This window comes from Pelophylax lessonae (genome assembly GCF_965119305.1).
Source record: "Pelophylax lessonae genome assembly, chromosome: 6".
Lineage (NCBI taxonomy): Eukaryota > Metazoa > Chordata > Amphibia > Anura > Ranidae > Pelophylax > Pelophylax lessonae.
Genome location: NC_138773.1, coordinates 62,065,604 through 62,093,405, shown reverse-complemented (window position 1 = coordinate 62,093,405; position 27,802 = coordinate 62,065,604). Strand labels below are relative to the sequence as shown.

The 27,802-nt window shown below is 44.9% G+C and overlaps 1 protein-coding gene across 4 annotated transcripts; it reads left to right on the top strand.

Annotated features, from left to right (window-relative positions):
• The first annotated feature begins 524 nt into the window (after nt 1-524).
• E4F1 (E4F transcription factor 1) lies at nt 525-27,802 on the top strand. 4 transcript variants are annotated; one of them, XM_082262255.1, is made up of 13 exons: nt 525-722; nt 10,647-10,795; nt 10,967-11,054; nt 12,301-12,503; nt 12,578-12,698; nt 17,194-17,346; nt 18,255-18,391; nt 18,715-18,817; nt 20,197-20,414; nt 21,524-21,722; nt 23,872-24,011; nt 26,086-26,151; nt 27,220-27,802. In XM_082262255.1, the coding sequence occupies exons 1-13, from the start codon at nt 617-619 to the stop codon at nt 27,673-27,675; spliced, it is 2,139 nt and encodes a 712-aa protein (XP_082118381.1). In that variant the 5' UTR covers nt 525-616; the 3' UTR covers nt 27,676-27,802. The 4 variants fall into 4 exon arrangements, with proteins under 4 accessions (XP_082118381.1, XP_082118380.1, XP_082118382.1 ...); XM_082262254.1 differs by having other exon boundaries at nt 10,964-11,054; nt 12,304-12,503; XM_082262256.1 differs by having other exon boundaries at nt 10,964-11,054; nt 18,255-18,298.

Sequence of the window (27,802 nt, the reverse complement as noted above, 5' to 3'; positions counted from 1 at the left end):
ATTAAATAGCATTTTTTTTTGAAAGACTGCTGCGGTAGTACAATGTGACCTAAAATATTGCAATGACCGCTATTTTATTCTCTAGGGTCTTTTCTAATATATATATATAAACTGTTGGCTCTATATAAATCATATGTATATATATATATATATATATATATATATATATATATATATAATGTTTGAGGGTTCTATGTAAGTTTCTAGAAAAAAAAAATCCAGATTTTAACTTGTAAGCAACAAATGTCAGAAAAAGGCCTGGTCTTCAAGTGGTTAATGACATCACATAATGATATGTCATATAAAGTTATTATAGAGCAGCTCAGTGTTCCTTCAAATGATTTTAAACTTTGGGTTTTATCTGACAGTAATCTGAGCAAAGCAGCAGCACCCCCCAAACCTCTCCAACCCATTCTCTGCCCACACCAAACATGGCTGCCAGGCCCTCCAGCGTCCGCGGCGTCCTCGGCGTGCCCCACCTACCCCCCTTCCAGGGGCAGCCGTCCTCCTCCGTTGTTATGACGACACAGTCGTAAAGCCGCCATTTTGCGCCGTGCTTCAGCCGCTGTGCGCTCGTTTCGTTGCGACAGAGGAGGAGAAGTGACTTCTGGCTGGGATGAGCTCGGAGCCGGGGGTGGGGGAGTCGGAGGAAGCAGCTCCCAGCAGTCCGCTCTGCCTGACCGAGCCCGCGGCGTCCCTCATCAGCCACTACAGGGAGGAAGGTGAGCGCGCCCCCGACACCCGGGCACGGGCGGCGTGTTATTGAAGCTGCACGTGTGGGCGGGGCTTTTTTTTTTTTTTTTTTTTTATTATGACAGCTCTCCATCATCAGCTTCACTTTTATTGATTGTTTTTGTCAGTCGTAGAAGAATGGATGTACGTGAATATAAAATAAAAGTATTGTGGCCTTTTATTTATTCTGAATTGCTGTAGAAGTCAGGTATGTTCAGAGGCCATTGTTATTGTAAAAGATCTCCATGGAAAATTGTCTGATTGGATGGGCCGAGCGTGCGTGTTTATGTGCAGAGAGCGCAGCCGCAATCTTTCCTGGAGAGTTTGGTTATGGGGGGGTCATCCGTCTCTTCTACAATAAGAAGCCCCCCGCCTGTCCTGACACAACTTCAATAAGGGGCTCATTCACACTTGTGGTTGGAGAGGGGGGCACCATGGATATTTGAGCCACACTTTTACCACCCTTAACCCAACACAGTGGCTGGAGGGGGCATGGTATACCCACCAGCGGTACTGCGCTAATTCAAGTGAATGGGGCCGTGCCCCATCCATGTGGTAAAGGGTTAAAACCGCTGACATGACTCCTCCCAGCCGCCTGTCAATGCCCTCTGAAAAGCGATTGGATACCAAACATGTCAGACATTAGAACAGAAAATGGCTTCAATATACGGTACACAAAATATATACAAAGTGTCTGTCTTCTTCCCTGCCTCAAATCACTCAATCCCCTCCCCCCACATATACACAAGGTAGTGTCCTCTGCACAACCCCCCCAAGTAGTGTCCTTTGCCCCCCCCCCCCCCATGTAGCAGTGTCCTCTGCCTGCAACCCCCTCCACCCGCCCCACAGTAGTGCCCTCTGGCATCCCCCGCCATAGTGTCCTCTTCTCTGCCCCCGCCCCCCGCATAGCACTGTCCTCTGCCCCTATTTAGCTATTCCACTGTCGCCCCCCCAAAGAAGTGTTGACAACACAGCTGTAGGTACAGTCAGGTCTATAAATATTGGGACATCGACACAATTCTAATCTTTTTGGCTCTATACACCACTACAATGGATTTGAAATGAAACAAACAACTGCAGACTTTCAGCTTTAATTTGAGGGTATTTACATCCAAATCAGGTGAACGGTGTAGGAATTACAACAGTTTGTATATGTGCCTCCCACTTTTTAAGGGACCAAAAGTAATGGGACAGATTAACAATCATAAATCAAACTTTCACTTTTTAATACTTGGTTGTAAATCCTTTGCAGTCAATTACAACCTGAAGTCTGGAACGCATAGACATCACCAGATGCTGGGTTTCATCCCTGATGATGCTCTGCCAGGCCTCTACTGCAACTGTCTTCAGTTCCTGCTTGTTCTTGGGGCATTTTCCCTTCAGTTTTGTCTTCAGCAAGTGAAATGCATGCTCAATCGGATTCAGGTCAGGTGATTGACTTGGCCATTGCATAACATTCCACTTCTTTCCCTTAAAAAACTCTTTGGTTGCTTTCGCAGTATGCTTCGGGTCATTGTCCATCTGCACTGTGAAGCGCGGTCCAATGAGTTCTGAAGCATTTGGCTGAATATGAGAGATAATATTGCCCGAAACACTTCAGAATTCATCCTGCTGCTTTTGTCAGCAGTCACATCATCAATAAATACAAGAGAACCAGTTCCATTGGCAGCCATACATGCCCACGCCATGACACTACCACCACCATGCTTCACTGATGAGGTGGTATGCTTTGGATCATGAGCAGTTCCTTTCCTTCTCCATACTCTTCTCTTCCCATCACTCTGGTAAAAGTTGATCTTGGTCTCATCTGTCCATAGGATGTTGTTCCAGAACTGTGAAGGCTTTTTTAGATGTTGTTTGACAAACTCTAATCTGGCCTTCCTGTTTTTGAGTCTCACCAATGGTTTACATTTTGTGGTGAACCCTCTGTATTCACTCTGGTGAAGTCTTCTCTTGATTGTTGCCTTTGACACACATACACCTACCTCCTGGAGAATGTTCTTGATCTGGCCAACTGTTATGAAGGGTGTATTCTTCACCAGGGAAAGAATTCTTCCACAGTTGTTTTCCATGATCTTCCGGGTCTTTTGGTGTTGCTGAGCTCACCGGTGCGCTCTTACTTTTTAAGGATGTTCCAAACAGTTGATTTGGCCACACCTAATGTTTTTGCTATCTCTCTGATGGGTTTGTTTTGTTTTTTCAGCCTAATGATGGCTTGCTTCACTGATATTGACAGCTCTTTGGATCTCATATTGGGAGTTGACAGCAACAGATTCCAAATGCAAATAGCACACTTGAAATGAACTCTGGACCTTTTATCTGCTCCTTGTAAATGGGATAATGAGGGAATAACACACACCTGGCCATGGAACAGCTGAGCAGCCAATTGTCCCATTACTTTTAGTCCCTTAAAAAGTGGGAGGCACATATACAAACTGTTGTAATTCCTACACCGTTCACCTGCTTTGGATGTAAATATCCTCAAATTAAAGCTGAGAGTCTGCAGTTAAAGCACATCTTGTTTGTTTCATTTCAAATCCATTGTGGTGGTGTATAGAGCCAAAAAGATTAGAATTGTGTTGATGTCCCAATATTTATGGACCCGACTGTAGTTCTCTTCCACCTTTCAGCGGCTGTATATCACAGAGGAGAGAGAGGCAGCACAGTGCTGGATGGAGGGCGGGAGCATGGCAGCTGCTTTAGTTAACTTTTCATGCTAACAAGCCTATGATTGGTTGGTAGGACTGCCTAGCAGCCAATCACCTGCTGTTGAATTTGCCAAGTTAAAGCGGTAGTATCCCGCTTTTTTACACTTTTACCTATAGGTAAGCCTATAATAAGGCTTACCTGTAGGTACAAATAATATCTCCTAAACCGGCACGGTTTTGGAGATATTTACAGTGCATGCAGCCGCTCGCGCTCTGAAGGTCCGGGGGGACCTTCAATTATGTTTGCCGGAGCTTGCCGGAAAAATCACTCCCGCGCGCATGCGCGGGAGTGACGTCATCGCGGCTCCGGCCAATCATCGCGCTGGAGCCGGAAGAGAGACGGCGAGGGATCATGGCAGTGCCCGCAGCGATGTCCGGGGGTCCGTGTCGGGGCTTCGTTTTAAGGTAAGTTACACATAATGGGCTAGTATGCGATGCATACTAGCTCATTATGCCTTTGTCTTGCAGGTTTTTTTTTTTATTTATTTTTTTATAGGGTTTACAACCGCTTTAATTAAAGCTGCCGCCCTCCATCCAGCAGTGTGCTGCCTCTCGCTCTGCGCTGTTGGTAAAAGGAGAACAGCGCCGGTGGAGCAGTGTTAATTTCGTTGACTAAAATACAACTAAAACCATTCAGATGACTAAAATATATTACTACAGCAAAAATGACATTTTAGTCAAAAGACTAGAACTAAAACTAAATTGAAAATTGACATTAAAATGAACACTACTCTGCTGGCCATTTCTAAATAGGCAACACAATTCCATCCAGAGCCTGTAATAATAGCACATTAAAGGTTAAACATGCATTGCACCACAGCATAATGGGCCATACACACTATAAGATTTTCTGAAGACTTTTTCCTTTAGATTTACCAAAACCATATAATACGAGGTCAAACCTAAACACTTTCAATTTGTATGCAATCGGGCAGGCCTTTGCACTACATAGGAAAGGTAAATCTAACAACAAAAGTTGTATAGTGTGTATCCAGCCTTAGTAAGGGGCATCTACTAAGCTGCTGAAAGAGAAAAAAGCTTTTCTTATATTTTTTTCCTAATCTTGAATGTTGGTAATATATTCAGGTAATATGTGCAATGACAGTACAGCCAATGGAGTTTAGTTTTTTTTTTTTTGTATTTTATTTTTTCTTGTATTTTAAAGTTGCGCTTTTGTTTGTCAAAAAGCAATATTTGTTTGTTTATGAAATTGGTTTTATTTATAAAGATGTTATATATCACAATGGCTAAGGCCCCGTTCACATAGGGGCGACGCTACTTCGCACCGCGACGCGACCTCGGAGCGGCCGCCACGGACTTCATAACATAGTCTATGGCGGTCGCCCCAAAGAAGCTCCGGACCCTTTTTCTAAGTCGGAGCGACCTGTGTCGCTCCTATTAGAACGGGTCCGCAGCTTCCCTATGGAAGGCGACCTGCGGCGACCTGTGAGGCGACCAGGTCGCCTTAGTGTGAACGGGGGCTTAATCTGTGTCTGTAGTGCGTGTTCACACCTTAATACCAGAAATAATGTTTTGATTTTTACTCCAGGAGTATATAACTAGTTTTTGAAAATTCTAGAGAAATGTTTAAATAATGCATTACAATTTCCCTGAAGCCATTCAGTTTGTAGTTGACTAAGGGTCCTTTCACACAGAGTGGACCATTTTTTCATCCGCTCAGGCACTTTTTTTTTTTTACGGACACGGATGACACTTGTGTCATCCGGTCCGTATGTCTGTTTATCATCCCATCCGTTTGCAGATGATATACGGACATAGTGTATGTCAAAGGGATTGTGGATGTCAGTGGATGACACCGCTGACATCCGTTTTTGCGTTTGTTACGTTTTTTTAAACGGAAGAAAAATAGGGTTCTCTTCTGTTCCAAAAAACTGAACTGATCGGAAAGATGCAAATCGTATGTCAGTGGATGGTCATCCGCTGACATCCGCAATCCCATTGACATGCATTATGTCCTTTTTTTTTTTTATCCGCAAAAAAAATGGGATGAAAAACGGACATACGGACCGCCCGTGTGAAAGGACCCTAAAATGTAGTGGAGATTTTAGTCAACTAAAATATGACTTAAACTAAAACAATTCAAATGACTAAAATAGCATTTTAGTCTGAAGACTAAAACGGCATTTTAGTCAAAAGACTAAAGCCCCGTACACACGTACCGATCGTCGGCATACAAACGTTCGTCTTTCTCCCCGGGATGTCGGTGTCTGTTGAAAAGTGCAAAGACTGCCCAAGAATTTTGTCCGCCGACTGCAGAAGTGATGTCATGTAATGGTTAACTTTCCCTGTGTTTTTTCTTTTCTGAGCATGCCCAGTCTTGCAAATCTGCGGTCTGTCGGCCGAATTCTGTACTGACTGGCGAACAATCGTCCGTTCTGGTGTCGGCATACAAAAATTTAAATGTTTGCAAGAAAGACTCTTGTCCGCAGAATGTGCGCAGACAGCTGTCGGAGGCATCATACTAACAAGCGTACAATCGTCAGATCTTTCGTCCGCCGACGTTTGTATGCCGACGATCGGTACGTGTGTACGGGCCTTAAGAGCCGGTTCACATTTTTGCGGCTGCGGGGTTCGCATGTAATGTCGGAGCGCACTTCTCCTTCATTACATGCGATCGGCTGTGCGGTGCGAGTTTAGCCATACACTTTGTATGGCTAAATTCGCACCGCACCCGCAGCAAACACACACAGGACCCTTTTTTGTAGCCGCATCAGGATCGGATCGCACAGCGGTTCACACTTGTGCGATCCGATTCTGTGCGAACTGCAAGATCGCACTGCGATATGCAATCAAACTTTTTCATCATTTTAAAACAAAATCGCGGGACGCAATACGCTCCAAAAAAAGTACAAGAGCTTCTTTGGAGCGTATTGCGTCCCGCGATTTTGTTTGCGCGATGTTGCCGCGATTCGGCGGGCGTAAATCGCGGCAACATCGCTCGGCGTTTGGGGGGCTATTGCAAATCAACGGGCAACGCTAGGCGTCCCGCGATTTGCAATAAATCTCCGAATCGCGGGCGAAACCGCGGCGGTTCTGCCCGCGATTACAAGCTGACATGTGAATGCAGCCTAATGCTATGCGGGAACCACAGCGATTCCTGCGCAGGTTCCTGTATCGCATCTGACCCACAGGCAGTGCACACTGCTCCCTGCAAACCGCTGTGGGAGTCAATGTAAAGTTAATGACACCCCAAAATCACATCTCAGTGCGAACTATAAAATCTGATGAGAATCGGATTGTATTGGTCTGAACCACCCACTCAGATTCCAATGCGGACCAAAAAAAGGGTCCTGCACCATTTTGGTCCAAATGCGATGTGATTTCAGCCATACAAACTGTAGGCTGAATTTGCATCGCACAGACATCGCATGCGATGTGCACAGCTATGCGGTGCAAATCGCATGCAATTTCTGCCATCGCACAAGTGTGAACCCAGCCTAAAGTGGGGTACACACTAGTAGAAAATCTGCCGAAAAATTCCCGTCTGAGGTAAAATCGTACGATTTTCGGCTAGTGTGTGTACACAAATTTCAGCAGCCGATGCCGACATTTTCAACGAAAAAAAAACGGAGGGACAAACACCAAAATTTTTATTGTCCGTCCCCAGACGACCAATTTTCGTTTTATGTGTATGCAGTACATCCGTGAAAAATCGGATACGAAAGACCGCGCATGATCTGAAGTTGCTGACGACCCGGAAGTCTAGGAACAAATGTCCCAAAAAAAAATAAAAAACCGGGCGAGAAATTTTGTGAACATTTATGCACTGTCAACTAAAAGCGGTTATGTCCGCTGAGCAAGAGAGAGAAAAATCGGAGGATATTTCGTCCGATTTTCGTCAAGTGTGTACGAGCCTTAAGGGAGAAGGCCTATAAAGCTGCACCCTGTACTTGCAGCCTTTTATTTCCCATCAGTGTTGTGAAGAATAGATCCAGGTGCTGCCTGTTGATAACCTCCCTGCAGTACAGTCAGGGGTTCTATTATTCTGATCTCCGTCTACTGATAAGCTCCATCACAGCCGCCCTTTGTGTTTAGTCCTAGACTGAGATCTCCATAGATAACGGCTGGGAAATTGTAAAGCGCCCGTCTGGAGAGATTTACTGCAAAAACCAGGTTTCCTATCGTAATCCAAACCAATAAACGTGGATCAATATTCTCATTAGGTAGAAGGTGACGGGGCCCTGATTTGCTCCACAATTATCTTGTTTGTGGGTGGCAGCAATTTCCTTCAGCTGTCAAACTTTGACTAATGCCTCGTACACACGCATCGATTATTGGCCGGTAATTTTCGGCCAACGTCCGGCCGATTTTCGGCTTGTTAGTATGATGCTTTCGACAACGGACTCCGACTTTTCGGCCGAGGCATTAGGCTCCATTTACATATAGGCGTTTCAGATAGGCGATTCTGCCCGCAATCCCGAAGCATTGCAAGTCGTGGGACACACTTGCGATTCCTGTGACTTGCAATGGCACCCCAAACGCGGCATGATTTTGCCGCAATTGTCGCCCGAGGAATCCTAGTAAAATGGCGACAGGCATCCCACGATTCTGTTTGCGTGAATTTACTGGGATTCATCAGGCGACAATCGTGGCAAAATGGCGCCACGTTTGGGGTGCCATTCTAAGACACGGGAATCGCACAGGCGTCCCGTGACTTGCAATGTTTGGGGATCACGGACAGAATTGCGGCAATTCTGCCCGCAATCTGAAATGCCTATATGTGAATGGAGCCTAAAAGTCGTGCAATTTTACCACGATTATGTCACGATTTTGACTGGACTTGAAGCAATGCCTATGTCTTTTGGATCTCAAAACGCATTTAAATGGTCCCAAAGTAGTGCAGGGACTACTTTGAAGTCGTTGCGACTTGAAGTCATACAGATATGAGCGGTACTTATTGGAAATCATGGAGTACGACTTTGCAGTCCCAAATTGCAGGACAAGTCACACAAGTGTGAAAGAGGCCTTAGTGGTGGTCGGTTTTGCTTCTTCTCCTTTTTGGGGACTGCTATTGTTTTCTGAGGATGAGATCCCTATTTCCTCCATAGTAACATGTATGCTATAATCATCCCCTACTGGGAGGAATACAGAGGCTGACCTCATCCTGAAAACATCAGATTGTTAGCTACTATAATTAAAAGTTTACGTTAAATTGTCTTTTGTTGTACAGTGTCAGTTATAGGAAAATGATCTGTATTCATGTACAATTCTGCTCCAGTACATAAATCAGGACATGTTTAAAGTGGTAGTTGGTCTCCCTGCAGGTACATGCCATAATAATGTTCTAGTATACACCGTGTACAGCACTTTATGATAGACTTAACTGTCAGCACTTCCATCCTCACCTGGTCTATCAGGTTCACTCTCTCCGGTTGTTTTGGCTGGTTAGCGATAATGTCACTCTTGTGCATATACATGATCCCTAAGCCCCCGTTCACACTGGGGCGACGCTACTTCCCGGGGTGACCTGTGAAGTCGCGGTGCGCTGCTCTTACCACGACCTCGGAGCGGCCGGCACGGACTTCATGGCTCTGGGTCGCCCCAAAGAAGCTCCGAACCCTTTTTCTAAGTCGGAGCGACTTGTGTCGCTCCTATTAGAACGGGTCCACAGCTTCTCTATGGCAGGCGACCTGTCAGGCGACCAGGTCGGCTGACAGGTCGCCCCAGTGTTTACGGGCTCTCAGAGTACTGTCAATGCAGATCTCAGTGTATACGTATATACACTCCATTCGGCACACCTGTTCAATTGCTTGTCAACACAACTTGCTAATCAGCCAATCACATGGCAGCAACTCAATGCTTTTAGGCATCTAGATTAGGGATGCACCGATCCGACTTTTGTGGACCCGATACCGATATCTGGCGTTGTGAAATCTCCGATACCGGAACCGATCCGGAGCTACACACAAAGCAAGCGGCTGCAGTACAGAGCAAAGCCGCTTCTTCATGTGTACGGCTCCTCCATTCATAGGCGGGGTGCATCTGATATCACTCCGCCTGTGAGCCGGACCTATACAGGAAGTAGCGGCTCCCATACTACTACTGCACCAAGTAAGGGATGGCTGAGCCATTACTAAGCAAAAACTGGATCGGTCAATGTTACCGATCCCCCGATCCAGCTATAATGGCCATATCGGCGCCGATATCCAATCCGAATATCGGATCGGTGCATCCCTAATCTAGATGTGGCAAAGAGGACTTGCTGACGTTTAAACTGAGCGTCAGAATGGGGAAGAAAGGTGATTTAAGTGACTCTGACCGTGACATGGTTGTTGGTGCCAGACAGGCTGGTCTGGGTATTTCAAAAACTGCTGATCTACTTGGATTTTCATGCACAACCATTTCTCGGGTTTACAGAGAATGGTCCGAAAAAGAGAAAATATCCAGTGAGCTGCTCTGTGTGGAGGAAAATGCCTTGTAGAGGTCAGAAGAGAATGGGCAGACTCGTTTAACTGATAGAAAGGCAACAGTAACTCAACCACTCATTACAGCCAAGGTATGCAGAATGCCATCTCTGAACGCATAACACATCAAACCTTGAGGCAGCAGTAGAAGACCCCACCGGGTGCCACTCCTGTCATCTAAGAACAGGAAACTGAGGCTACAATTCGCACAAGCTCACCAAAATTAGACAATAGAAGATTGGAAAAAAGTTACCTGGTCTGATGAGTCTCAATTTCAGCTGCAACATTCAGATGGTAGGGTCAGAATTTGGCGTAAACGAAATGAAAACATGGATCCATCCTGCCTTGTATCAATGGTTTAGACTGGTGGTGTAATGGTGGGCGGGATATTTTCTTGGCACAGTTTGTCCCCTTAGTACCAATTGAGCATCAATTAAATGCCACGGCCTACCTGAGTATTGTTGCTGACCATGTCAGTGCGAGAAAGCACAAAAAAGCACAAGCTTCAAGCTGCAGACAAAAGCTCAAATGCAGGTAAAAGCAGAGCTGCAATGTGCATGAACCCTTGTACACATGCACTACATGTATTCTTCTTAAATTTCAAGTTTCACGTTATTTTGTATACAGTTCATTGTCAGAATGTATGTATACCACATGTGTATATATATATATATATATGCGTTGCTATTGTTCACTATAAAAGCTAAAGCAAAGTTGCAGCAAGCAGAATTGTATAAGATGTCACACTAAAATGCATAAAACATCAGTTCTGTTGTCGCAGATGACGAAGACGATGTGCATAAATGTGGCCGCTGTCAGACAGAATTCACGAGCCTGGAAGAGTTTGTCCAGCACAAGGTACAAAAGGTGTGTCAGAGGGTCGTGGAGCATTCGCTGGCGTCTTCCATTCCAGTCCTCAGCAGCCAGGAGGTACGAGTAGATTGAATACTGGTTAGATGTTTGATGAGAAAATATTCTTTTCTTCAATACCTGTTTTCTTATAATTGTAAGACATTGTTTGGTGTTTTGGCGTAAGGATTGGATTTTGAGTGTAGTTATTGAACTCCTAATTATAATAATTCTCATTCTGTGTAACAGCAGGTGGTTCCTTCTGTAGAAGATCCTGTGAGTATCTCCCATGTGGTTGTGGAGGCCTCATCAGAGGAGATCAACACTGCAGACGATCAAGGTAATCCTGAAAATCCCGACATGTGCTCTCACCTCTTCTTTTGTACAGAATAAGATCTTTTGATGTGCCTGTACTGATTGCACTGATGCCAAGAGCTTTTTGACCTCTGAAGTTATAAGCAGAGGTCATGCAGGGCTTTGTAAGCAACTTTGTTGGGAACAAAATTGAAAAAAGTGTTCATATTTGCCTGCCCTACCACCTGTGGTTCCACTCTCCTGCATATCGGCACATTGTTGCTGCCTGAAGAGAGCTCTGTGTTGTTTACTAACACAGGGCTCTATTCTGTCATTCACTCAGCCGATCAGCAGGTCCTTCTTCTGCTGGTGTTGGTCCACTGTGTTTTATCAAGTCCAAAGTCAGCACAGCCTTCTACCAGGAAATTCTAGAGCACTTCATGCTTCCCTCTGCTGACCAGCTTTATGGCACCTGCCCACACTGCCAAAAGTGCCAATACCTGGTTTAATGATCATGGTATCACTGTGCACTGAAGCACAAGACAATTTGAGTCACGTTGCATTGTTTTTATTTTTATTTTTTTGGGTTCTGAATGTGGATTAGGATGCCATTGTTACGATGTACCAGCATGTACATGCTGCATTACTGAAACACGCTGGTGCGAACTAGCCCTTAGCACCTTGTACCATCGCTTTAAATAAACAAAGGTTGGTGACGTAAGTGGGGCTTAAATGTGCCAAATTCCATATAACTGACAAATGAAGGCTTGTATGCTTTTGTTACACTTTCTTTCCATCTAATTGCATTCTCTTAGGGTGTTTTCACACTAGCACTTTTGGTGCGGACCCGGGTTCGATTGACATCAGAATTTGGTTCTTTTTGATGTGAACACTGTCTTTGAACTCGAGTGCGCACCTGCGAACCGTAGCCGAGTCCACTTAAAAAGGGTGGTCTGGGGTACGGTTCATGTCAACTCCAGTACGGTTTGCTTCTGATGAGAATGCAATCGTACCAAAGCAAGCAATTCTATCCAGTTTGGCACCTTCTCGTTTACAGCGGTTGCCAAGCAGCATGAGTACGCGCCAGCTGCAGCTTGATGACACAAGTGTACCGCGGTTCGGATACATAAATCAAATGTGAACACAGTCCATCGGGGGCAGGGGGAGGGGGGAGCAATCAAGCTTGGGTTCGGACCAGGCAATTGCCCCAAGTGTGAAAACGCCCTCAGACTACAAGTACTGTGTAAGCCCTTCCTATTGACTTCATAGTGTTTTTCTCTTCTTTCAACCAGCAGCCTCTGAAGAGGTAAAGGATTCTATGCTCACTGAGGACACTGTTGATGGTGAGCAGAGAAGTGACACCCAGGACTATGATTTGGATTGGCACGAGAGCCCAGAGGAAGCCCCTTCACAAGATGAGACCTCGATGATGAAAATGGTTGTGGATGAGAAAGGTCGCTATGTGTGCCAGATGTGCGAGAAGACATTTAAGACAGTATGTTGACATTATCTAGTTCTGCATTGTGTATTTGAGATGTCATGTCTGTTGATCTAGTATATTCTTCCTAGGCTAACATTCTGAAAGCACACATGCTCATCCACACCAATAGGAAGGACTTTGTTTGTAGAATGTGCGGGGATGCCTTCAGGACGAAGGGCTCCCTAATTAGACACCACCGGCGGCACACAGGTAAGGGTGGACCTGCTATAATTTTTTTAAAAGAGCAGCATTCTCAAGAGGTTTTATTCGGTACAGTGATATTTCTCTTATCGGCGTTTCCCTTTAGTGTAGATGTAAAACTGTGATGCGATTTTAAATTTTAAAACAGTTTAAAGGCAACATTTTTTTTCTCTTACGTCCTCTGACAGTCGCTGCCCATCCATATTATAGCCTTCACTATTGGGTAATGGCGCCCTCTGCAGGAGTAAGCTAGGCAGATAGAAATGTTAATACAAAACTTTTCTATACTTAGACACACCTCTAGGGGGCCGTCCCCAGCCATTATCCCTGATCTAGTTACAACTGGTCCTCGGTTTTATGCTGCTTAGCGTAGGAGTAGGCTAGCTCTCCTGGCCGGCACCTAGTTTCTCGGTTTTTGTTGTTTTTTTCTGTTTTCCTTGGGGTGTTTTTTCGTTACCTTTCAGTTGGTTGCGTCTTCCCACCCCTCACACCTGCACTGCTTTGGGACATCCCAATAGTGAAGGCTAATATGGATGGGCGGCGACTGTCAGAGGATGTAAGAGAAAATAGAACTTTTGGAAGACCTTACCGTAAAATTCTTTTCTCTTGAGTCCTCTGACAGCCGCTGCCCCCGCCCCTCTGGTTTTTTGGATCTGGGGGTTATTGCCTTTCCGGTCCTGCTTGCTACAAACTGAGGACCAGTTGTAACTAGATCAGGGATAATGGCTGGGGACGGCCCCCTAGAGGTGTGTCTAAGTATAGAAAAGTTTTGTATTAAAGCGGAGTTCCACCCATTTTTAATAGGTTGGAATACATAGCTGTATGTAATCCCCTTTAAAACGGCTTTTACCAATGGAAACTTTTTTTTTTTTTTTGCTAGTAAATACCTTAATTTCGGCTTTATTCCTCCTCTCCTCACTTCCTGGTCCGATCGGCGATGACGTCATTCGGCGATCCGCAGTGTCTGCTGGGATGTATTCAATTCCAGAAATCTCGCAGTAGCTGCATCTGTACTGAGCCGTGCCTGCCCCGCCTCCGCCCCGCCTCCTCTCATTGAGTTGCATTGTATGAATGTATTAAGGCCGTTCTCTGCCCCGCCTCCTCTCATTGAGTTGTATTGCAATACAACTCAATGAGAGGAGGCGGGGCAGAGAACAGCCTTAATACATTCATACAATGCAACTCATAAGAGACTTGTGTCGCTCCTATTAGAACAGGTCCTGTGCTGCTCTATGGCAGGTGACCCACGGCGACTTGTCAGGCGACCAGGTCGCCTGACAGGTCGCCCCAGTGTGAATGGGGTCTAAGAGTGTTGTGTTTAAGTGTGTGTAAGTATACATCTGCAAGGGGGAGGGTGGCAAAAAAGGTTGCTGTATTGAATCTTATAGCTGCTATATGCTTAGCTGGTTTGGGAGCACCAAACCGAAAAGTGTGGTCCTTACACCTTTAGTCCCGGAGCCATTTTTATTTACATGATTTAAAAAAAAGTTTAGGCCTGAAGATTACTTAAAACCCCCAAACCTTTTTTTTTTTTCACGTTACTTTATTAGGATCACATAGGGGACCAATAGCCCCCTATGTGATTGCATATAGGTGGCAGGTTCTCTATATGAGACATCCGGGATGTATCCTCTGTACTCCACTGCAGCTGATGGAACACAGATCATGTTCCATTAGCTGCTTCACTGGGCACCGATCCTGGTGATTGGCAGAGCCGCGCCAGGAAGTGACATCATACACGCCACTTCCTAGTCCATGTCTAGGAGGGTGGGCCTATGAATGGCTGTTCATACGGCTCCTGCCACTCTTCTCAGCGCCACCCGCCATTTACTGCATCGGGACAGCCAAGCCCAGTAAACATGGCAGAGGAGGTGTGTGGGGCATACAGTGCAGCTGTAGTAGAAGAGATTGGGCAGCTTCAGAGCCACTTGTATCGATTCCTCGTGAAAGCCAACAGTTGACTTAGTGTTACTAAACCCACAACAGTAAAATCAGCCTGTATATGCAGTAACGCATGCTTGTTATACTCACTGTGGAACCTAAGGGGTTTATTCTCTGCATTGTGTAAAAAGGCTGTTTGATTCTGTCTTCTCTGATCCTCCCCTTCTTCCACAACCCCCAATCTATCTGCTGATAATACAGCTTAGAGGGCAAGTTGCACATGCTCAGTTTAGTGTGTATTGCTAGAGAGTTTTATATATTTTTCCCCCTTGGGAGGGTGCATGTGATCAGCACAGGGCCAATCAGCACTGTCCTGACAGATGGTCAGGGGTCCTGCAGCCTCATTGGACAATCAAGGGAGAATGAAAACTCCCACAAGCATTAATCAGTGCTCTGCTGGACACTGATAGATGTCACAAGACTGCCATATACTGTTCATGAGCAAAGGCATTTAGCAGTTTAAATTTAGTAAGATAAGTGCATTTCCATATCCTGTGTATTGTGGGAGACCAGATATAGTGAATGCTAGGGATAGACCAATACAGGGCTTGACAAATTTGCTTGTAATCTAGGAGCCAGCTAAAAAAAAGTTGAGAGTTTTTTTTTTGTTTTCCTTTTTTGGCTGTTGGGCTTTAAACTTCCCTCCCACACATCCAGGGCCATCTTAGTCGCATCATGGGACCCTGGGCAAAGTAATGCACTGGAGCCCCTATAAGCCTGCCATACCTTATGCACCTACTCTCAAGAATTACAACCCACTACTTCTGAATGCAACCCATTCAAATAAAAGGGTCTGTGCTGCAGCATTTACAGTGACATATCTCCTCCTCACTGCCTGTCAATTGTCTCTGAAAAGAAATCTGTGTGGATTGTTTTTCAGAGGAGTGGCAGTCTTTTTTAATCAGAGACTCAGAGCAGCAGATGGAGAATTAGTGCAATTGTCAAGGGGAGAGGTGGTGTTTAAACTCACCAATTTACCAGCCTCTGATGTGCATGTACTCCAATTTTGTCACCTGTCCTGGACACCTGAACATACACACAGAAAGCGTGTGTATGTGTCTGTGTGCGCGCATCAGTGGGTGGAGTATAGACAGGGCTGACGGAGCAGGCACAGCAGAGATTGGAGGCAGGGCAAAATCATTGGCCTCTTCAGCAAACGGCACTGTTCACTGCGAATAGTGAAATGCGTACCTAAATGGACACACATACAAAACAAAAAAATATCCGTCAGTCTTGAATGTAGTCAGCAGGATAGACAATAAAATCCAGACTGATCTCTAATCAGAAATTACACTTTTCTTCATATGTCAGAGGGCAGCATTAGCCATATGGCATATAGTCCCAGGCAGCTATGAAGGGTTAACCAGAAATACAAGCAGGCACAAATGCCATTCATACCAGAAAAAAAAACCTGCAGATGTTAAGTTGTGGAGAGTTAATCATTTACCCATTTAGGTAAGCAGCACTTAAATGAAGCAGAGTAGATAAGCACAATCCTCCCCTAGCATCCAAGGAAAGGGTTAATTGCCAGAGAGTCAGTTGGTGTAGTAGCACAGATAAGCGGGATGAGGTTTGCAAGGAGAGACAGATTGTAAGGATCAATATCTTACTCTCACCCCTTCCAGGATATATGTAGCTACTGTATTTCTGCCTGTGCTCTCTGCTGAAGCCACAATCTGACCGGCCCTGATGGCTCCATGTGCACCTGGGATCACAACACAGGAGGAGAGGGCGGGAGGAGGAGAAGAAGCTGACCAGCTCTGTCTCCTCTACCCTGTGTAGAGGGGAAGATGGGAGGGGGGAACTATCAGCATACACTCTGGGCTGCATAAGAGAGGGACACTCTCAGAACGCTACAGCCTGCAACCCCAGCAGTGAATGGGCTGACAAGCCCAGGCACCGGGATGCAATTTCGAGTCGTCATGGCGACCTGGTACCTCGGGTTGTCGAGCCCTGGACCAATATTGTTTTTTCAGGGCCCATACTGATTATTGTCCGCCTTTCGGGCTGATAGCTGATATTCTGAACATTTAAAGTTTTGAAAAATCAACACTGCTGTGGGTGGCTGCCCAGGCTCCCTGCCGTGGGTGGGTGGCAGGCTGGCACAGATGGTGCATCCTGCTGTGGGTGGCTAACCTGGCTCCCTGCTATGGATAGGTGCTGACTGGCACGGTACACCCTGCTGTGGGTGGCTGGCCAGGCTCCCTGCCGTGGGTGGGTGGCAAGCTGGCACAGATGGTGCACCCTGCTGCGGGTGGGTGGCCTGGCTCCCTGCTGTGGGTGGGTGGCTGGCCTTCCCAGAAGAGTTGAAGATGTTATAGCTGCAAAGGGTGGGCCAACTCAATATTGAACCCTACTAGCAAAGACTGGGATTCCATTAAAGTTCATGTGCGTGTAAAGGCAGGCATCCCAATACTTTTGATAATATAGTGTATAGATATACACACAATCCCAGCTTGTACAGTGGCCGGGAGGGTGTTTAAAAAACATGTTTGCAGCACGATCCCAGTATACTAAAGTGGCTAAGATCTATATTTTTATATTTATTGTGTTCTTTCACCAGATGAGCGACCCTATGTTTGCTCAAAGTGTGGCAAGAGTTTCCGAGAATCTGGGGCGTTATCCCGGCACATGAGGTCTCTCACTCCCTGCACAGAAAAGATTATGATCAACATGGAGAAAACCTATATGAACAGCCGGGATGAGAACTCGTCAGGTGGGTCCACAGAGTACTTTGGTATGTTTATGTATAGAGGCTGGCAGAAGTACTGTAGGTGGAGGGTGCTTAATAAATTTTACTAGGTGGTTTGCATTTCACAGATTTGTGATTTCCGCCAGACCTTTTTTATTTATTTCAAGTACACCCATTTGTAAAAGGAAGGCATCTGCTGATGGTATATCTGCTAAAGATTCCAAAAGGATAAGTCAAGTCAAATCCTAACTAACGCTAAACCTGCTCTGTTGCCACAACCTAAACCTATTCTATCTAACCCTGTAAAGCAAAAATGGCTGTACTTTTCTGCCCCCGGTCCGGTCCGGTCTCCAGCGATGGAAGCTGTGTGCAGGAGAGGAACGACAAAGGCTGTGAAATGAATGGGAAGTGATGTCACCCATAGACTTACTGTGGGGCTTCCGTTGTCAGCTGACAGATCAGGGTGGGACCGGACCGGATCAGCTGCAGAAAAGGTAAGTACTGTGATTTTTGCTTTAAAGGGTTAGATCAGTGGTCCTCAACTCCGGTCCTCAGGGCCCACTAACAGGCCAGATTTTAAGTATTACCTTGGGGAGATGCAGACTAGAATACTGCAATCATTGAGCAGCAAATTATATCACCTGGGATTTATTTCAGTTATCTTGCAAACCTGGCCTGTTAGTGGGCCCTGAGGACCATGGTTGAGGACCACTGCGTTAGATTAGGTTTAGAATGTGGCACAGAGCAGGTTTAGGGTTAGTGGTTTTGCCTGGACTTATCCTTTATTGTGAACGTGTGTTTTGCCCATACAACTTACACGGCAAATGACAGCGGTTTAATTTTAATAATTTTTTTTTTATGCTGTTCTCTGTGGGGAAATGGGGAACTTTTTTTCTTTCTAATTAAGTTTCTCAATACTTTGCTTTATTTAGACCTTGCATCTACAGACACGTCTTCTCAGACGGGGACAGATGAGGTAAATGGCTCTCCAGTGATGCGATTTTTGGCAGATGAGAAAGGCAACCTTCTGCACGAGGTCCAGGTGCAAGCAGTGCCTGTTAAATCTCGGGTGAGAGTGGATTTCACTGAAAGTTGCATGCTCTGGGCATGGAAAATGCATACATATGCAGTGAGTTACTATGTATAGAAACCTTCTGCATCCACACTCAGTTGGCATTTGTTGCATTGAGGTGGCAATACAAAACACAGTAGCTCCTATCCTTTAAAGAGGAACTTCACCCCCTTAAAGGTTTTCCTTTTTCCTCTTACCTATTTTGATGGTATATCCTCAGAAAATATACTCTCACCCATCGCTCAGCTCCTGGGATTTGTCCATCCCTGGTGTAGAGGACAGAAATCCCCATTGACTTCTAATTGTATCATTTTTAATAGACAGATATCATAGTGGGTAACACGGAAGAATTGGTGTGTCCTCAGTGCGGTGAAATCTGCAAGACTAGCAACTCCTTGAAAGTACATCTGAAGGGTCATGAAGGTAACATATACTCCACAAATGTTTTTTCACGTCCATCTGACTCTCTAAAAAGAGCCCTTGTCTAATTAAAGCTGAAATTTAAGCAGCTAAAACAAAAAGTAATTTGTGCATTGATAAATTATTAAATTCATCATTGTATATACATTGTGTATACATTTAATATATTTTTTAAAGCAAGCTGCGTAGGAACCTGGATTTGTTCTGTTGACCATTTGCAATCCACTGTACAGCATCCCTTAAAAGTGGGAGAGAGAGAAGCAGGACAGGGACCTAGTTGGCTGTCCTGCAGTGCTTATGTGCCAATAAAGAACATGTTGAAAGGGGGAGAGAACAGAGTGACAGATGAGCTCTGTAGTCTGCTGCTTTCCCCTGCTCAATCACTGATTGGGGGAGGGACTCGACCTGTAAATGCATCAAGTCGCCTCCTCTGCCAGACATGGCTGTGCTGTATTTGTGTAAATCATAGGACTGGATGGACCGGAATAGAACTCCTTTGTCTTGTAAACTTGCTCCCATATATGTATTTGATCTCTGTATTTTGCAGGAGTTCAGCTTTAAAAATAAAAACGTTCTTGGCAATATTCTTTTAAGAGCCGGTTCGCACTGAGGCGACACGACTCCTTACTACTTCGGAGGCGACTTGTGCATTACCACGCACCATGACTTCGGAGCGACTTGTAGGGATTTCACATAATGGGAGTCTGTGCAAGTCGCTCCGAGGTCGCCCTGAAGTAGTACAGGACCCTTTTTCTAAGTCGGAGCGACTTGTGTCGCTCCTATTAGAACGGGTCCTGTAGCGGTCAATGGACCGCGAGGGAGCGCGACTTGTCAGGCTGACAAGTCGCCTGACAAGTCGCGCTAGTGTGAACCGACTCCTAATCCTGCCCCTCTCAACTTAGAATATTGAAAAACATGCTTGGGAAGAGGAATACTTTAGGGGCTGGTTTGCACCATGAACTGCACAGAATCAGAAAAGCCGTCACTGCTTCCAACCCCAACACCTCACTGTAGAGAGGTGGGGCTAGGCAGCGCAGTGCAGCCCAGACTTTGGGGGTATTCCATGATGATGTTGATGTTGGGTATGTCAGTACTTCCAGTTTTAGTTGGGCATGAGATGGGAGGCAATGCTATGGGAAATTTTGGAAGCATGTCTGAGCTTTATCACACGTCCAGAGGAAATTCCTTAACGGTCTTTCTGCCGCGACCAACACTGCATGTGTGGTGCAAGTGGCAGCATTTCTAAAATAGTGATTTGTAATATTGAGTGCACATCCCATATAACATGGGATTTATGATTTTGATCATAGTAATGTATTTCAATTTTAGTTTTTTTCCATGTTCCAAACAATGCTAAGGTGTAAATAATGATTTTTGGGCAGGTTGTAAACTGTACCGATGTGATCAGTGCGGTCGGGAGTTCTTGAAGGCTCACCTGCTCAGGAAGCACCAGGAATCGCACGGCAATAACCGTAAATACAAGTGTGGTGAATGCGGGAAGATGTACAAGACGGTTGCTCACGTCAAAGGTCACATGAGGGTGCACTCTGATGACCGGCCATTCCCCTGCCCCAAGTGTGGAAAGAGGTATAAAACAAAGGTGAGTGTGGGGCAGGGACAACACTGCTTATAGGGGAGTTGTAAGCTGCACTGTGCATGAGTTGTCTTTTACAAGTGGGTGTGATTCCAACATCTATTTTTATTTTTTTATTTTAATATTTTTTTTTTTCTATTGTAAATGTGAAGACTTTTTCTCTGGGACCCTGGCACAGGAAGATGGTGGGGGTACATGTTTGGATAAGGGGATTGAAGGTAAAGGTCAGCTTTTGAAAAAAAAAAAAAAAAATATATAAATGCACATATGTTTGCAGATGAAAATGCGCATTTATTATTTTTTTTCTTATGAGCCTGCAGAGCATTGCAACTGTGAGCCATAGTGGGTGCAATGTCAGACTCTTGCACACACTGCCTAGAACTCTCTGCCAATACTTCTGTCCGGGCAGATAGTTACTGAGTCATAGGCAGCGTGAATGAACTACGACCATGCTGATCAGCCCGTCTGCTGCGGTGGGAGATGGGACTTGTCGTTTTTTTTATTCACCAGTTGTGACAGCGGGTGTGGGGAGAAAAACCCCTGCTCACTGTCAATGGGAAATCCTAGGGTGAGCAGGGGGTGCTGCCTAGTAACATATTACACCTTAAATACGGGTGTAACATATTACCAAAGGGGAACTTATCCTTTTAAAACTGAAGTTCAGGCAAATGTATAGAAGCTGCTTTTCCAGTTGAAGGATTTTTTGCTGTTCATACAGTCCTAAGCTCTGTTTAGACAACACAGCTCTGTCTGGCGGGACAGCAGACCTGAATTTTCTTTCATGTGGGTTGGTAATACTTGCAGGGTCTTGTACCTCCTCCAGCCTGTAACTAGACAGTGACAGGAGAAGCAGCACACTATTGAGCTCATCTCCGTCACTCTGCTCTCCTTCTATCACCGTGTTCTTTGTTGGCACATGAGCACCGTAGCACAACCGATATAATGTATGAAAAATATAAATTACACAAATTAATGCAACTTAGTATCTGCATGGAGTTGAATTTTAAGTTTATTTTGGATTAATAAAGACTGTACATGAAATCATGAAAAAGATGAAACTTCTTGGACTATAGAGGTCTTTTTTGCCTCACATGCATTTGTCTTCTTTAAACCAGAATGCTCAGCAAGTGCATTACCGCACCCACTTTGCAGACAGGCCATTTGTTTGTCCATACTGCCCTAACAGCTTCCGGGAGAAGGGCTCCCTGGTGCGGCACATAAGGCACCACACGGGAGAAAAGCCTTACAAGTGTCACAAGTGCGGCAGAGCGTTTGCAGAGCATGGAACACTAAATCGCCATATGAAAACCAAAGGTAAATTGGCTCTTTGCTTTCAGCAGCCTAGGCTGAGTGGGTCTCTCCAATTTTAAAGATCTGTGACTCTTGAAATTATAATGCATTGGTCTCTTTGGTTCACATTACAACAGATCCTAATAGTCATAAATATTGTTTAATTTTAAAGTTGGCTTTTTCCACATAAATATTGGCCTTGTTTTGGCTTGAGCATTGATGGGATTTTATGTAGGTGTATTCCTTTTAAACTCCCTTTACCCATCTTTCAGAGCTATTTCCACTCCTCCATCCCTGCCAGTAGATTTGTAGAGCACATATTCTCAACCAATGGTTTGTGTGCGGCAAAAGGTATTTACATAAGCGTGCACACGGGGTGTGCCGGATGTGTCTGGGCAATCACCCCATGTGTACTGGCATAGCTTCAGGGGTTGCAATGGCGACCCTGCCCATGCTCCAGGTGGCCCGTGCGGCCTCCTGTCACATTCAGTTTTACACCTGGACAGCATGGGTGGCACATACTGCAACCCATACCCTCCATTTTCCTCCTGCAACCACTGAAATCCTGCTTCTCCTCCTCTCCCTCCCCCTTGCCTTCAGCGGCTGCAGAAGGAAAATACAGGGATCAGTTCCAGGAAATGCAGCCCCTGCTGTCCAGGTTACTCTTCCTTCTCTGCCTTCAGCACTCTCTACCCTGAAACATCCCCCGCAGGGATGTTTCAGGATGGAAAGCAGGAAAGGGGCTGGTAAATATGTAATTTCTCAATACAAGGAGAAGCAAGGCGCCTTCTAAGTGTAGCATGTTAGACCTTATTTACAACAGAAAAAAAGGAACTACTCAAAAATGTAGTGTTAGAACAGGCATGTAACTCATGGCACTTGTGGGAGAAGTCCTCAGCAGCATAGTGGGAGGTGGGGGAGTGTGCGAGCCCACAAGGGACGGGGTCGCCTGTCAGACTTTACTGGATGTCAGCGCACTGGCAGAGCGGAGATGATGTCACTTCCTGGATGCAGTAAAGGACATAGCAGCAACGCGTTGTCGGAGCATTCGCTCCTTCTTCAGGCCGTAATGATTATAGCTGCTTCTTGCTTTTACACAGAAGCTGCCTCATGTGAGCTACACCTGGACTAATTATGGACTTTCTTTCATGGACTCTAATTGTTTCAGCCATTTTTATATATGCACAATTTTTATGAATGCTTCTTATGAACCTTAATGACCTGGTTTCTCTCTTTATATATCTTTTTTTAACTTTTTACATTTCTGGGTACCACTTTGCGCCAATAATCCTCTTCAACTGTTTACATTTCTGGGTCTCGCTTTGCGCCAATAATCATCCCCTTTCCTTATCTGAATGAACCCAGTGAGTGATTGCTCACTCACTGTGTTCATTCACAACTGAAACCTAGCAAATTACTATGCTTCAGTTGTAAATGAAACCGGGGCTTTGTACCTCCCAGATCACTTTCTCTTGCTTTGAGGTGTAAATGCATTTTATACACATTCAGAATATCTAATCTGCCCGTGGACCCACAGATTTCTATTTTCAATTTTTTTCTGAATGCATCTAAACGCAGGTTAATACACAGTGTGAATCTCGCCATCTAAAACCAATAAATGTGTTCATAAATGTCCTTTAAAGCACCTGTGTATCACAGCCTGTGTGAATAAAGACTACCCCTTTAAATAATCCACATGTATTACACCTCACCCTAGCTTCTTACTAATCCTGTACCAGGACAGAGTCCTGTGTAATGTGGTCTTCTCCTTGAGCAAAAATCCTCCTTGGCGTTGGTTGTGCCTGCACACTGAGACCTCATTAATTTGCTTGGGGTGGAAAGAAGCCCCGGTATTTATAGGTTAGCCACGCACAGGTGCAGCTTGCAGGAAGAGAATTTGTGAGCAGGGTGTGATGTTGATACCGGGTAAAGAGTAGCTGGGGCAGGGGCTGTTAGTGCAGGTTAGTTCAAAGAAGGGTGGGGAAGGAGGTCTGAGGATTTGAGCATTAAAGAACAGTCATTCTAAGACCATATGTGGGAGTATCAATTGGGTTTATATTCTATTCATTTCTTGTGTAAACATTGCAGTTTCTTGTGCTATATTTGACAAGTTTTTTTTTTATTTTTAGCTCTGTTTTTGCCAGTGATTTTCTATTTCTCTTTATTGCTTCAGGTGGCTGTGCAGCACATCTGCAAAACTTGGCAGGTTGCGGCAGTAATTCGGTGGCTGAAGACATCCTCTCTGAGGAGCAGCACACAGTACTGGTAGAGTTCTCTTCAGTGGTTGCTGACACTCAGGAATATATTATTGAGGTAACTGTCTAGCATATAATACGGGGCACACTGGAGGGTTATTTTATGAGGATTTGGGAAGTATTGTTGGATGGCTTGTGATCGCACAGCAACAGAACAAAACTATACAACGGTGGACTTATTAGGGTGTCCAACCTTAGAAGTCCACCTTTGTATGATTTGTTCTGATTTCTAAATAAGAAATGGTGGTATCCAGGATAATGCCAACCTATCTTTAATAGCACAGTTACAGTTTAATGTTTTTTGGGGGTTTGGGATATACTGACGCAGCAGCTAGGATGGTCCAACAGCTTTAGCCTCTTGTAGGTATATTCATGACTACAGAGCATCAACTTAAAGCGGTTCTTCTTAAAGCGGCATCTGAGCACCACAAGCCAAAAACGTTCTTTAATTCATTTTTAATATTCAAAGCAATCTCCCACGTCCATCCATGTCTCTATGGTTTATTTTGGTGAGAAATCTCTTTGAAAAACCCCTAGCATTTCTGGCCATGGCCATCTTAAAGTGGAGTTCCACCCATTTTTAATAAATTGGATACATAGATGTATGTAATCCCCTTTAAAACGACTTTTACCAATGGAAAGTTTTTTTGTTGTTGCTAGTAAATACCTTATTTTCTGCTTTATTTATCCTCTTCTCACTTCCGGGTCCGGTCGGTGATTATGTCATTCGGCGATTCGCAGTGTGTGCTGGGATGTATTTCAGGGCATGAAATCTCACAGTATTACACAGGAGATGAGCTGTACTGTGTGCTCTGCCCCGCCTCCTCTCAGTGAGCTGTATGTATGTATTGTATTGAGGCCGTGCCCTGCCCCGCCTCCTCTGTGAGCTCAGTGAGGATATAATGCTTTCAGTCCTCGCTCACTGAGAGGAGGCGGGGCGGAGCACAGCCTCAATACAATACATACATACAGCTCACTAAGAGGAGGCGGGGCGGAGGCGGGGCAGAGCACGCAGTACAGCTCATCTCCTGTGAAATACTGCGAGATTTCATGCCCTGAAATACATCCCAGCACACACTGCGAATTGCCGAATGACGTAATCGCCGACCGGACCCGGAAGTGAGAAGAGGATAAATAAAGCAGAAAATAAGGTATTTACTAGCAACAAAAAAAAAAAAAACTTTCCATTGGTAAAAGTCGTTTTAAAGGGGATTACATAGATCTAAAGTCACTAAAATGGGTGGAACTCCACTTTAAGTATGGGCAAATTATTTATGTAGCATTTACTTCCTGCCCTTAGCTCAAGTATTTATTGCTTAGCGGAGAAAACCCCTCCTGGGATATGTGACATCATTTACCTAGGCATGGAAACCAGGAAGTAACTGAAGAAATGTAAAAAAAAAAAAAAAGCTTAAACAATTATGATATGCTTTCCTATTTACTAATGCTAGCAGCATGAGGATTAAAAATGTTGATTGAGAGAGTGAAGTTCCGCTTTAAAGCAGAACTACACTGTATCTAAAAATCACAAACCAAAAATGCTATTTAATTCATTTTTAATATTCAAAGCAAACTCCCTGATCCCTCCATGTCTCCATGCTTTATTTTGCTGAGAAATTACTTTAAACCCCCCCCCCCCCTAGCATTTCTGACCATTGTGTGCTTTGTTGTAAAAAACACCCTCCCGCCCCCTCAAGACTTGGAATGTATGACATCATTTGGCTAGGCATGGAAACCAGGAAGTAACTGAAATGTAAAAAAAAAAAAAAGTAAATATAATCTACTTTCCTATCTACTTACCAATGCTAGCAGCATAAGGATTGAAAATAGTCAATTTTGATTGAGTGAGTGAAGTTCCTCTTTAATGTTTTCAGTAGTTAGATTATGTAATATAATACATGCAACACTACACATGGTATCATTACTCGAGCCCACCTTTTTGGAGAACTGGGTATTTATAATTGTGAATGTCATTTCATTAAGCCAGTAGATGGGTAGCCAAATATTGTTGAACAGTTGGGAAAGTCTGTGGTTGTGCACAGGAACAGAGTATTCTTTTTATCTTAGGTACAGTAGGCTTCTTTTAAGGGACACAGTCACGGCAGTTCTAATTTTTGTCTTGATGCACATAGGCAACCTCTGAAGATTTAGAGACCAGTGAGGCAGCTGAGCTACTGCAGAGCACAGGAACACACCGGGTGAGTTGTATGCAAAATTTACATTGAAAATGATGAATCAGCCAACCCTTTGCTACCAGCGTATGTGAGATCTCCAAAATGTCATCTTTTCACAATACAGCAGTAAGTAGATGAACAAGGACAGGCAGGATCTGTCTTAATATATTTCCACTTTGCAGCACCCCCTTTTCCCTTTTTTTTTTTTTGGTCCAAAAGCACTTGTGCACATTTTGAAGCTGAACTGTAGGCCAATATAAGACACAAATTCATGTAACTCTGTACCGTATATACTCGAGTATCAGCCGACCCGAATATAAGCCGAGGCTACTAATTTTACCACAAAAAACTGGAAAATATTATTAACTGGAATATAAGCTTAGGGTGGGAAATGCAGCAGCTACTGGACCCAACTGGACCACCACGAGACCCAAAACATAGGCTGCGGGCATGGTGCAGGGGCTGCGGACATACTACAGGAGATGCTGGGCTGTGGGCATGGTACAGGAGATGGTTCAGGCTTGGCACAGGAGATGGTTCAGGCTTGGCACAGGAGATGGTGTACAGGCATGGCACAGGAGATGGTGTACAGGCATGGCACAGGAGATGGTACAGGCATGGCAGACATGGTACAGGAGAGTCTCTCCTTTAGTTCATGCGCCTTACATTTAAAAATTGCGCCGCACTGCGTCAGCATGTCACCGCGCATGAGCCGCCTGCCCGGGAATAGCCGAACATGTAGGGGCTTTGCCGAGCGGCGCATGCGCACTGACCGGAGAACAGGTAAGCGAGACCTTGACTCGAATATAAGCCGAGGGGGGCTTTTTTCAGCATAAAAAAACATGCTGAAAAAGTCAGGCTTATACTCGAGTATATACGGTAATTCTAAATTCAGGTTTTTTAATCTTTTACCAGTCAAGATGCCCAGAAAAAGTATTTTCAGTCTCGGCACCCCATTCACCCCACAAGCATTCCATGCTTTTACAAAGAGGGTGTTAATGTCATATTTCCTAAAGGTATTTTTAATATTGGACAATTTTCCCTCAGCTGACGCCATCTACATATAGAATTAAGAATATTCTGTTTTGACAGGTGGACAGCCATATATTGAAGGTGGTCCAACAGCTAGTGAGCACAGCCAGTCCTGGCCAGCAGATCATCGTACAGAATTTAACACTGGATGACAGCACTGAGCCCTGTATAGAGGAGGTCCCCACTACAGACACTATTACTATAGCAACTCCAGAATCTCTCACTGAGCAAGTGGCCTTGACTTTGGCCTCAGCCATTAGAGATGGGACAGTGAAAACAAGTGTAGCCGCTGCCAGTGAGGAGGTTATTGTGCCGGAGGAAGTGATGGTGCCGGAGGAAGTGGTAATACCCGAGGAATTGGCAGTGCCGGAGGAAGTGGTAATACCCGAGGAATTGGCGGTGCCGGAGGAAGTGGTGACACAAGAAGATGTGGAAATGGTGGAGCAAGTTGGAGAAGAATTTGTCATCACCACACTACATGAAGAGGAGTTGGAGGTCCAGACTGTGATTGTGTAGCTGACTGCTGCTTTCTATGCTGCAAATAAACAGGGAGCAAAACACTGTCTGGTGTGACCAGCAACAGATGGTATACATATTCAGCCACTAGATGGTGCTGTGACTGGGAACGTCACGCAAAACCCGT